General features: G+C 47.6%; 1 protein-coding gene across 1 annotated transcript; it reads right to left on the bottom strand.

Moving 5' to 3' along the window:
• LOC108633257 (cytochrome P450 2B4-like) lies at positions 1-12,129 on the bottom strand. The gene is made up of 9 exons (XM_018063179.1): positions 12,011-12,129; positions 9,073-9,293; positions 8,772-8,921; positions 7,311-7,461; positions 5,705-5,897; positions 5,090-5,231; positions 3,367-3,554; positions 3,036-3,177; positions 1-1,073 (listed from the first exon to the last, which is right to left on the bottom strand). Exons 1-9 carry the CDS (start codon positions 12,127-12,129, stop codon positions 883-885), a joined length of 1,497 nt encoding a protein of 498 aa, XP_017918668.1. The 3' UTR covers positions 1-882.

The raw sequence follows: 12,850 nt of genomic DNA, 5'->3' as shown, positions 1-12,850 counted from the left end.
CACATTGTATGATCCGTTTATATGAAATGTGCAGAATAGCAAGTTCATGGAGACAGCAAGCATTTGGTTTTGCCAGGGGCTGAGCACAAAGGAAAATGGGGAATGACTACTAAGGTGTACCAGGTTTTCCTCTGGGTGAGGAAAATGTTTGAAATTAGATGATGGTGATAGCCAAGATTGTGAATGAACCAAGTGCCACCTCGTTATACACTTGAGATTGGTTAGTTCCAAGACATGAACTTCATCTTCATTTTAAACTCTATCTCGGGGACAGAAAGGAGCTGTGTGAAGAGTTTAGGTTCAAGAGCCAGGGACCCAGAGTGTGAGTCTCGCTTCTCCACTCACTAGCCAGGTCACCTCAGACCATGCTGGCCATTGCATGGCCTCTGTTTACTCATCTGTACAATGGGCATGATCATTGTACTCACTGCATAGGGCTACTGGAAGGACTCAAGTGAGCTCATGGATGCACAGATCATGGAGCCCAAGATGTGGAGAAAGGGAGGCTGTGGTTATTCTCAAGAGGGGAATAGTCACTTGGGTAAGCTCTGGTGCAGAGGCAGAAATGCCGAGAGATACTGAGGCAAGTTTTCATTCTTTGCCTCATTTATTTATCCAAATATATATATATGTATACATCACTTGTGGAATTCTATTAATAGGTGAAAGGAAAACACCTCCTTGAGTTTAGAAGAGTGCAAAGGGACGGAAGGAGGTGAGACGCAGATGGGACTTTCCCATGGAGGTGGCATCGATGGAGGGGAGGGATGCTGGCTCACAGCACAGCCTGTCCAGAGGCAAGAAGACAGGGAGAGGGTTCAGGAACCATTCTCTTGCAGAGGTGGGGACGCATATGACCCTGGCATCCTTGATCACCTTCCCTCAGCCCCTTTGACGGGGCAGGAACCGGATCTGGTATTTTGGGGGCACGTTGCCCACCCCACTCTCCTGGGGAGTAAGGTCGATGTCCTCAGGGGCCACGGGGCTGGCCACGGAGAAGTTCTGGAGGATGGTGGTGAAGAAGAGGAATAATTCGGTGCGGGTGATGCCTTCGCCAAGACAGATACGCTTCCCTGTGAGGACAGAACAGAGGTTCACAATGCGGACACGAGGCACAGACTCTCGGGTCACGGTGTGCATCGGGGCAATGCACATACTTTGCCATGTCACACCCCAAAGCCCAGACACCTGTGTTCATTGCAACAAAGTTGTGTGGGATTAGCCTTTAACCTGTAGTCACAGTAGACTCTTAGAGGATTTCAAAACTCTCTGAAAGCCAGTGCCAATTGTGGGCTGAATGTACCTTGCTCATTTTTTCTGGGACAGAGTTTGTAAGCTTCTGTTCAATTTCCAGAGAGTTCTGTGGCCCCAGAGAATGGAAGGATGCTTGACTCTGTGCGTGCGTGTGTGTGTGTGTGTGTGTGTGTGTGTGTTCATCTGCCTGCACATACAGACTGGTGCATATTTCTGACTTAATATTTTCATGTCTGTCATACCTAATATGGGAAGAATGGTACCTATCTAGTAGGGCTCTTTTGAAGATAAAGAAGTTAGTGTTTTCTAAAATTTTTAGAAGACCTGACCAGTTCAGTTCAGTTCAGTCTCTCAGTCGTGTCCAGCTATTTGCGACCCCATGGACTGCAGCACGCCAGGCCTCCCTATCCTTTACCATCACTGAGAGTTTGCTCAAACTCATGTCCATTGAGTCAGTGATACTATCCAGCCATCTCATCCTCTGTCACCCTCTTCTCCTGCCCTCAGTCTTTCCCAACATCAGGGTCTTTTCAGATGAGTCAGTTCTTCTCATCAGCTGGCCAAAGTATTGGAGCTTCAGCTTCAGCATCAGCCCTTCCAGTGAATATTCAGGGTTGATTTCCTTTAGGATTGACTGGTTTGATCTACTTGCAGTCCAAGGGACTCTCAAGAGTCTTCTCTAGCACCAGAATTCAAAAGCATCAATTCTTCAGTGTTCAGCCTTCTTTATGGTCCATCTGTCAAATCCATACATGACTAATGAAAAGCCATAGCTTTGACTATATGGATCTTTGTCGGCAGAGTGATGTCTCTGCTTTTTAATACACAGTCTAGGTTTGTCATGGCTTCTTCCAAGGAGCAAGCATCGTTTAATTTCATGGTTGCAATCATCATCTGCAGTGATTTTGGAGCCCAAGAAAATGAAATCTACCAGTTTCCACTTTCTCCCCATCTTTTGGCCATGAAGTGATGGAACTGGATGCCGTGATCTTCATGTTCTGAACGTCGTTTCACCCTCATCAAGCGGCTCTTTAGTTCCTCTTCACTTATCTTCTTCTTCGCCCTTCTCTTCTGTAACCCATATCCCAGTCTTCCTGAGTTCTTTCTCAGATGAGCCATGCCATCTCCACCTTCAGGCTCTGCCCTTGCTTCTCCTTCTGAGAGAACATGCCTTCCAGTGGCTGGTTGATACTCCCTCATGATGTCATAGCTTAGAAGACACTGTTTAGGGTAAGCTTTTCCTCACCGACCCACCAGGAGTAGTCAGTATTTCCTATTTGATGTTCCCAAAGCCCCCATTAGAGCAGTTGTCATAATCATGATTCGTTACATGAATAAGAGTTGGCCTCTGAGCACTTACTTTAGTCAAGGAGTTCTAAGCCCACGGAAACATTTATTCATTTAATTATAGACTTTTCTGTAACCATATGACCCGTGCTTATCTCCCTTGTTGGGCTGTAAACTTCCTGGGGCAGGAACTGTGAATCTTCCTGACTTGTCTGATGCGTTATCTTCAACCTCTGATGAAATGTTTGGCTCATGGTGGTGCTCAACAGATTTGATACCTGTGTGTAGAAAGGTATAATTGTGCCCCTTACAGAGCTGCGCCTTTGGGACATGATCTTGGTTCTCAAGCCCCCTCTAGCATTGGCGTGAAGATGAGATGAGTTAATACAGGTAAAGCAACTGGCACAAATAAACTGCTCAATGAACAAAGACCTCTCTTTGATTGTCTTCAAGAGGTCACGGCACCTGCACTCTGGAATGCAGGCCCAGCTTACCTATGGAGAAGGGCATAAAAGCATCATTTTTCTTCACTGCCCCATTGGCATCCAGAAAGTGGGCAGGGTTGAAGTCATCTGGTTTCTCAAAGTAACGCGAGTCGTGGAGAGCAGAGCTCAGGATGGGATAGACTTCTGTGCCCTGAGGGAGGGTCACAAGATTGAAAGATATCATCATTTCCTCCTCCAACCCACCCCTACATATATTATATTATAATATAATATAACCAAGGGTGAGTGATAAAACCAAAAAGAGGTCAAGGCTGGCAGATGAGAGAGAACCCAGGAGACCCACACAAGGGAGAGATGGGAGCCCAGTGAGGTGCTGTACCTTGGGGAGGATGTACCCTCGGAAATGAGTGTCTTTAGTGACCATGTGGGGCACACCAATGGGGAGAAGGTCCGCAAATCTTTGAATCTCATGGATGACTGCGTCTGTGTATGGCATTTGGGCTCTGTCATCCAGGGCTGGAGGGCGATCTGAGCCAATCACCCGGTCAATCTCCTTGAGGACTCTCTCTGCACAGAAGAATGGGACCCGGGAACCTCATTTATATTTCTATGCTGGAACACAGTTCAATGTTCTATGAACCTTGGTCCATTGATTTCCAGGCCAATGAGCCCAGAAAACCTATAGGAAATTGTTAGATCATTGACACCCCTCTGAGTAACAAGCTTGTGGCAGGAGGTGAAGTGGGAAAACTGTGATTTCTCATCCGCTGGTATCTAATGAATGTTATGGATCCTCTCCCAACATACACAAGCAAACACATGCACACACGTGCAGCCCACTTTTGCTCAGAATTTCAGACTAAGAACTCAAGGCTATGAACCTATCAAAGTTCCTCCTCTAAGATGAGTAGAAAGTGAGCTAATATTTATTGTGTGTATATTATAGACAGGCACTGTGCTAGGTCCTCAGGAATATAGCTGTGAAGTTACACCAGTGGATTAACCCATGAACAGCTGGGTAAATACATGAGTACATCAATCGTAGATCGATCGGTAGATCAATTCATGAGTGGAAAGACTGGTAAATGGGAGAAGGCTAATGAGTGGATGCATTATTAACTCATCAAAGGTTAATTTATCACTAAGTGATCCACAGACAGATAAATGAACTTGATGAACCAATGACTCGTGTGAATGGCTGGGTGGCTAAGTTCATGGAAGAACATGTGAACGAGTCTATTTAAAGGGACAGGTGAGCAGAGGAATGAGTGGGTGGTAGGAGGGACTGAACGACAGATGTATGAATCAAGGTGAATAAATGAGTGAATTATTAAACAAACAAATGAAAAGACAGATGGATGAGGATGGAGTGAAAAACAAGCGATGGAAGGATTAAGGTCTGTAACCAATTTTAGAAAAACAGATGGACGCATGAATGAAGGAGCAGACGACTCAGTGACCAACAGTTCATTCAACGAATCGCTGTTTCAAATGATCAATAGATGAGCCAGTCTGTCCAAATAAAGCATGGATATATACATCCTAGATGAGTCATAGATGAAAGAATCTGAGCGCACAGGTTGACTGATGAGTTGAAAGGACAGATGGATAAATGATGGGTCGATCTTTAAGTGATAGGAGAAATAGTGGGAAAACAGATGGACAGATTTTTTTTTTTTTTTCCTGCTACACTGCGCTACTCACCAAATCTTAGTTTCCTGACCAGGGATTGAACCCAGGGCCATGGTAGTGAAAGCACTGGGTCCTAACCACTGGACCTCCAGGGAACTCCCCAGATTGACAGATTCTTCGTTCATCCATTCACCAACAGGGCTGGCTTAGTTGGGTAGATCATTCAAGACCTGCACTGCTCGGGGAACTTCCCTGGTCCAGTGGTTAAGACTGCACACTGCCACAGCATGGGGTGCAAATTCCATCCCTGGTCAGGGGTCAAGTGAAGAAGAAAAACAGAAACAACCTTCAGGGCTCCTGGTATAAGAGGGGAATGCTGCCTCTCTCATTCACCAAAGACCTCTAGCCCCATTTCTGTACCTGCAAAGGGCTCAGAACCCCTCCGCAGCGTCTGTCCCCAGCTTGCCCACCTGCAATGTGTGGGTATTTGAGCATGAGCAGGAACCCATAGCGAAGCGTGGTGCTGGTCGTCTCCGTGCCGGCAAAGAACAGCGACAGAGCAGACATGATGAGGTTCCGATGATCGAACTGGCTGCGGGGGTCGGACTTGTCCTGCAGCCGGGTGGGTGGGGCGCCCATCAGGGGAGGCGGGGCCTGCTGCCCTCACCTCTTCTCTCCGGGCCCCTCCACCTGGTTCTGGGTCTCACACCGTCCGGCCCTTCCCCCTTTCCTCTATGCTCTGTGTGTCCACCGTCTCTCAGTCTCCGTCTCAATCTCTCTTCGCTCTGTCTTGCTCTGTTTCAATCATCTCGCATCTCTTTGGCGTGTTTGTCCCCCTTCCTCTCCGTCTCTTTCTGCCTCTGCGACTCTTTTCACCAGCTGCTGCAGTTTTCCCCCTTGTCCTGTATTTCCATACCTCTGTCTCCTCCCTACCATCTCCCTACTCTTTCCTCTCTCCCTCTGCCCCCTTACGAATCTCCCCTCCCCTCTCCCTGCCGCCACTGCTCCACTCCTTTCCTGTCCCTTCTCACTCCGCATCTTTTGTTCTCCTCCCTTCCACCCCCATTGCCTCTCCCAAATCCCACTTTTTCCATGCGGAGCAGGTAGCAGTCAATGAAATCCCGGGGGGCACTGGGGTCGAGGGTCTCACGGTGCTTCTCCACACTGCGGTCAATGAAGACGTTGACTTCCTGCAGGTTTTTGTAGATTTGCCTGTGTGAGCCAGGAAAGTGCTTCAAGAAGCTGGAGTAGAGCTCGAACAGCTGCAGGAGAGAAGGGGCTGTGAGGCCCTTCTGGGGTTGAGCTAGCCGGTCAGGGGAGGGACAGCCCTCCTGGCCCCCAGTACCTTCACAAGGGATCTCTGTTTTCCTGCCTCTCTCTGCCTCTCTGGGGTGTCTTGGTCTCCCTGTCTCTGCCTCTGTCTCCCTCCGGCCCTTACTCTGTGTCTGAGCCCCTCACTCACTGCTTGTGTGTCCCCGCTGTGTAAGAGACCTCACTTTTCTCTTTCTGCATCTCGCCCCCTCCTTGTGTTTTCTTGTTAGTCTCCGGCCCACCTCTCTCTCTCCTTTCCACCTCTCCTCATCTCCGTGGGTCTCCCGCTCATCCACCCTCTGCCCTGTCCCTGCCTACCCCAGCTGGTTTATCTGTTCTGCTCAAACCTCTCTCTGTCTCTTTCCACCTCTTGCATCATCCTTGTGTGTCAGGCGTTGATAACATGATGCTTACACAGAATGAAGCTGCTGACTATTGGGGAGCATATGTCTATTGCTTTGCCTAATGAGAAATGTAACATCTAACTTGTTGTCAACAGTTGCAAAAAATGCAGGATAATATAAATTATGCTGTGGAATTTCTCCTTCACCTGTCCTTCTAGAGATAACATGGTTAACTGTTTGGCAGATCTCCTTTCAGACTTTTCCCCTCTCTGTGGTTCTCTGTGAGAGGAGAAAATTGAAACCCCATGTCGGACTTCTGCATGTACTCATCTGAACCTCCTTCCAGATTTTCCAGGCCTGACTCTCCACTAGGATGTCATGGGAATTTGTATTTTCGATATTCATTCCTGTCACTCTGACCTGCACTCTCGGTTGAGAACAACAGCCAGGCAGACTTTTCTGAAGTTTCACTTTTTAACCTAACATACAATAGCGGTGGGGCTTCCCTGGTGGCTCAGAAGGTAAAGAATCTGCCTACAATGCCGGGGTCTGGGTTAGGTCCCTGGGTCGGGAAGATCCCCTGGAGGAGAAAATGGCAACCCCTTCCAGCATTCGTGCCTGGAGAACTGCATGGACAGAGGAGCCTGGCAGGCTACAGTCCATGGGGTCACAAAGAGTCAGACACGACTGAGGACTAGCACTTTCACTTTTCACAATGGGGGCATTTCTAGGCTGACTGGGAAAGACAAACTTTATCATTTTGTTTTAAACGAGGAGCATGCTCATGTGTGTGTCTTTGATTCCTCTCTCTGTTTCTCCCTCCTCCGTCACTCCCCTTTCTTCCTCTTACTCTCTCAGTCCTGTCTCACCATCTCTCCCTTCCCCCAGGTCTCTGTGTCCCTGTCTCTCTGTCTCTGTCTGTTGTCTTTGCCCTTCTTCTGGCTGGAAGCTGCATTTCCAGTTCACAAAAGCAAATCACCCCTCTCCCCTGCCTGGATGTCCACCTGAGCTCTGCCCTCTCAGACCTGGCTGGGACAAGGAGCTGATGAGCACGAAAGATTGGAATAACAACTCCAGCAGCCTCAGGAACTGAGGATCTCTGTAGTCAAAACGTTTTCCGAAGACAATGGAGCAGATGATGTTGGCGGTGATGGAGTGGAAGTAGAAGACGGGATCCTGGAGGGCTCCTAGAGGGAAAGGGGTGGGTCGCAGGGCACAGACTCAAATGCCTGGGGACCTGTCTCTGTGTGACTCTCCTCTATCACTCAGTCACAATAAATAAATTTAAAAAACAACTGGCATCATAACAGCCAACACTTGCTAGCCTGGAAGTTGTGCCAGGCCCTATTCTAAGCACTTCACGTATTATTTTATTAAATTCTCATCTCAGTCCTGTGAAGAAGGTGCAGAGCAGGTGTTCAATCAATTGCATGTGCCATTTACATAGCTCTGTTCTCCTGGTCCCTTAACTGTCCGTCCCGCCCGCCCCCCATCTTTTTTGTCTATCTCTAGAGTTCTCTGGTCTTTGGGGAACTGTTCTGCACTTGATTGTTGATGTCTAGATGTGCCCAGCTCGCCCCAGTCAGAGGGAGGGCGGGCTGTGCACCCAGGAGTGTCAGCTCAGTGCAGTCTCTCTCCCTGGGGCTCCTCTGTCCATCGCCTCTTGTTCCCTTGTACACCCTTTCCTGAGCCTGTCTGTCTCTCTCTAATCTCGTGCCTCAGCTTCTCTCTGCCGTTGTTCCTTCCTGCCTCTCTGAGTCTCTTCTCTTTTTGCCTCGGTCCCTGCATCCCTGTCTCTTTCTTCCTCTCTGTGTCTCCATCTGAATCCCTCTGTGTCTTCTTGTCTTTCTTCTGAGTCCCTCCGTCCTTATACCTCTATAGCTCCCTGTGGCTCTGCCTCTTCCTCCCAGACTCTCCATTTGTGTCTCAAAATCTCTTAAGAAAGCATTTTGTCACCTCTATGTCTCAGACACACGTTTCTGAGGAATCCTAAAACCACTGGAAGTGCCCACTTGAATTCCTAAGAGCAGAAAACCCTGACTGCGCCCCCTTGCTCACTGCCAGTTGTTCACCTAAAGAAAGGAAAACACAATTTGTCCTTTAAAAAAAAAATGTCTGTGGTTTTCTCTTTTTCTCTCTTTACTTTCTTTTTATTGAAGTCACATTTTAGCCCTTGACAGATGCAATCAAACCATGAACTGGTTCCCTTGAACACAGGCAATTGACGTGCTATTTACTGTCTGAGTCGTCTTCGCGTTCCTCTTGACACTACACTTCTGTATCTCTCCTGCCCCTGCATTTCTCATCCTACCCACCTCTGCCCCATCTCTCCGCCCCTCTCTCTGTCCCTGCTCCTCTGACGGTCTCCCCAAGCTCTGTCTCCTCTCTGTCTCTACATCTCTCTCTCTCTGCCCACCTATACCCTCTGTCTTTGGGCTACAGTTCCTCACACAGCTTCCCGTGTTTCTCTCCTGCCCACCCCCGCCCCAGGGCTCACCCTGGGATTTCCGCAGCTCCTCCACCAGACACTGAGCCTCCTCCTGAATCCGCTCCTCCACGCTCCGCTTTCCCATCCCGAAGTCCCTCATGGTGGCCAGAGAGAATCGCCGAAGGGCCTTCCAACGTTCCCCGTTGGCAAAGACAACACCTAGGGTTTAGGAGAGGCTTGGGTTGCAGAAGGAATTTTCAAGGAGACTCTGGGTCCCGCTCCACCCCTTTCCCTTCCCTTCCCTAGCCTCACCCTCCCCAATCCCCATCCTCTATCCCCTGTCCCTTCCCAGTGGCCCTGAGGCCCTTACCGTGTCCCTGGACAACTGGGTCAACAACGGCGATCTTCGCTCGGCCAGAGAAGACCTCAGCCTGGTCCACCAGGGCCTCCCGAATGGCCTCTGTCCCGCATATTATGACCACTGGCCTTGGCCCCAGGTACACCGTGAAGACATCCCCATATTTCTGTTGGAACTGCCAAGCACACCCACAGCCAGGGTTGCTATTAGTCGGTATGCACCTCTGTCGCCATCTCCACTTTTAAACCAGTAAAGCACGTGTGTGTGTGTGTGTGTGTGTGTGTGTGTGTTAGTCACTCAGTTGTTTCTGACTCTTTGCGACCCATAGACGGTAGCCCGTCAGACTTCTCTATCCATGGAATTCTCCAGGCAAGAATACTGGAGTGGGTTGCCATGTCCTTCTCCAGGGGATCTTCCCAAACCAGGGATCGAACCTGGGTCTCCTGTATTGCAAGCAAACTCTTTACCTTCTGAGCCACCAGGGAAGCCCTAAGACACTTGTATATAGATTGGTGATTAGAACACTTGCATATGGATTGGTGACTAGATACTGGCATATAGATTGGGTGATTGACACTTGTATAGATATTAGACCCAGCCCAGTCCACACTGGTTGGCTTGGTTGGTGTCTTAAGCAGCGTGTGTGTGCTAAGTCACTTCAGTCGTGTCCAACTCTTTACGATCCTGTGGATCGTAGTCCGCCAGACTCCTCTATCCATAGGATTCTCCAGGCAAGAATACTGGAGTGGGTTGCCATGCTCTCCTCCAAGGGATCTTTCTGACTCCAGGGATTGAACCAACGTCTCTTACATCTCCTGCATTGACAGGTGGGTTCTTTACCACTAGCACCACCTGGAAAGCCCCCCAAGAATCACAGATGGTTAAATATTCCTATTAATAATTTCACCCAAGCCCAGGTGATATTAGTTGAGTCTGGTGAGATCTCCCTGGCATCTCAACTAAAGAATCATCCTTCTTGGAACTTCCCTGGTGGTCCACTGGCTAAGACTCTGAGCTCCCAATGCAGGGGCCCATGTTCAATCCCTGCTCAGGGAACTGGATCCCCTTAAGTATTTGCATGCTGCAGTGAAGAGCAGCTAAGACCTAGCACAAGCAAAATAAATAAATATAATATTAAAAAAAATCATCCTTCTTCTGACCCACCTTCAACCCCACCTGCCTCCTGGCAATTTCCCCAGAGAACCTCCCACCCACTTGGGAGGCATGAAGGTAAAGTGATGGCCTTCTGGGGGTTATCATGAAATTTGAAAAGTCATAACATCAAGTCTTGCCACTGGGGCAACAGCTCAACAGTATTTATTGAAGCTGGAGGCAGGTATACTGAGTAACTCAGCCACTTCATTCCCAGAAACACACTCAACTAAAATGCATACATGTGCTCAGCAAAATAAAAAACAAGGAGGTTCATAGATGCCTTATAATAAATGCTCGCAACATAGGGAATAAACAGCTAGTGATGAAGTCATATTATGGACTACTATGCAACCATGAAAAAGAACAAACCACTTCTACAACCAACATCAAGAATGAAACTCACAGATGTAATATTGAGTGAAAGCAACTAGACCCAGAAGAGTTCATATGTCATAATTGTATTTCTATGAAATTCAGAAACAGATAACAGGAACTTAAGTGTCAGAATAATAGGAGGGTAGTGACTGGAAGTGCAGAAGGCAACGGCGCCCCACTCCAGTCCTCTTGCCTGGAAAATCCCATGGGCGGATGAGCCTGAAGGGTGCAGTCCATGGGGTCGCGAAGAGTAGGACACAACTGAGTGACTTCACTTCACTTTCACTTTTTTTCACTTTCATGCATTGGAGAAGGAAATGGCAACCCACTCCAGTGTTCTTGCCTGGAGAATCCCAGGGACGGGGGAGCCTGGTAGGCGCCATCTTATGGGGTCGCACAGAGTCGGACACGACTAAAGTGACTTAGCAGCAGCAGCAGTGACTGGAAGGGGGACTTAAGGAGGTTTTCTGGGCATGAGACAAGTTGTTACATATCTGTATGTCAACTCCATCAGTATGTTCATTTGAGAAATTCACTGAACTGAGCACTTAGGATTTGTGTACTTTACCCTAAAGGTTAAACTTCAATTACAAATTGACTTACAGAAGAAGAAAGACCAAAGCAGCAAGATACCACTTATATGTGGAAGCTGAAGTATGACGCAGTCAGGGAACTAAGATTCTGCATGCTGCACAACGCGGCCAAAGAAATAATAATTAAATTATGTAACACAGTGTAAAGGAATAAAAGCGACACAAATGAGACAAATACGACACAAGTTAACATACCTAAGAACCAGAAACAGAATCGCAGACACAGAGAACAGACTGGCTGTTGTCAAGGGGGAGGACGTGTGATCGGAGGCGGAGGCTGGGCAGAGCAGATGCAAGCTTTCACATATGGAAGGGATAGACAATGAAGGCCTATTGTACAGCACAGGGTACTATACTCAATATCCCAAGATAAACCATAATGGAAAAGAAGATTTTTAAAAAGGAATGCATGTATATGTACAACTGAATCACTTTGCTGTACAGCAGAAATCAGCAAAACTTGGTACAGCAGAAATCAGCAAAACTTGGTAAATCAACGATACTGCAATTTCAAAAACTGATTTTAAAAGTTGACTTAAAATTATAAAACGGTTAAGTTTATTGAAAACTCTCACAGTGATCTCTGCAAACCTCTCTTGCTGGTCTGCTTACTTCGTTTCCTGTGCTACCCAAAAATCCTTTCACTGCACACCCCACCCTATCTTGAAACCAGAGCGATCTGATTAAAATGTAAATTAATTAATATCCCTAACCTGTTTCAAACCACCCAGCACTCCTACTCCCTGAGTAAGACCTGAAGTTTCCCCATGGTGGACAGAGCCTATGTGATGTTGCCCATCACCCCTGTGACACCTCCACCCACTCACACAGATCCTTTGATGGCACAGATCCAGGCTCCCTGGGGCTCCCCAAACATGCTGAGCTTGCTCCTGCTTCTGAGTTCTGGCACTGATACCTGTCGCTCATTGATGTCTTCCACAGGCATCTTTCAGGGTGTCTGATCAGCAACAAGGCAAGATGGAGCCTTTTCTTCACCACTCATTCTAAAGTAGCTTCAAGTAACTCCTGTCACTTTTTAAAAATATATATTTATTTTTAATTAGAGGACAATGATTTTACACCATTACATTGGTTTTTGCCGGATGTCAACATGAATCAGTTGTAGATCCACCTATGTCCCTTCCCTCTTGAACCTCCCTCTCCCTCCTGCCCCATCCCACTGCTCCAGGTGGTCACAGAGCCCTGGTTTGTAGCTCCCACCACTCTTGAAAATATCACCTCGCTTTATTTTAATCATAGTTCTTACCAACCCAATATTTCCTTCTCTGTGTGTGTGCCCTGTCTAATGCCATATCATCAATGCCTAGAATGTTTCTGGGCACACAGACGGTGCCCAGTAAGTTACCATTGAATGAATGAATAGATCGAGTATTAATGAGCACTTACTGTATACCAAGCTCTACACACTGTCTAGTCCTCACAACTCTCTTATGAGGCAGGCATTCTTATCATCACGACCTCATCTTGCTGAAGAGAAGCTAAGATTCAATGAGTAAGAGTTGAATCTGGAACACAAAACCCTCATCTGTCTGACTCCAGAAGGATTGGATATAAATCATGACACCTACTAACCTATGACCTCTCTTTCCTTCCCTCCTCCCTCTTTCTCTCCCAAACCTCTCTCTCTCTCTCCAAAGACGCAATGG

This window comes from Capra hircus, chromosome 18 (genome assembly GCF_001704415.2).
Source record: "Capra hircus breed San Clemente chromosome 18, ASM170441v1, whole genome shotgun sequence".
Taxonomy (NCBI): domain Eukaryota; kingdom Metazoa; phylum Chordata; class Mammalia; order Artiodactyla; family Bovidae; genus Capra; species Capra hircus.
Note: the sequence above shows the minus strand (reverse complement) of the source record. Positions and strands in the feature narration are given on the sequence as shown.

Coding starts and splice junctions, on each gene's coding strand:
- LOC108633257 (XM_018063179.1), bottom strand. CDS start 12,129: ATGCCTGTGGAAGACATCAATGAGCGACAGGTATCAGTGCCAGAACTC. Junction 9,294..12,010: donor TGTGCCATCAAAGGATCTGT/GTGAGTGGGTGG, acceptor TTAAAAGTGGAG/ATGGCGACAGAGGTGCATAC. Junction 5,232..5,704: donor ACCTGCTCCGCATGGAAAAA/GTGGGATTTGGG, acceptor ACCCGGCTGCAG/GACAAGTCCGACCCCCGCAG.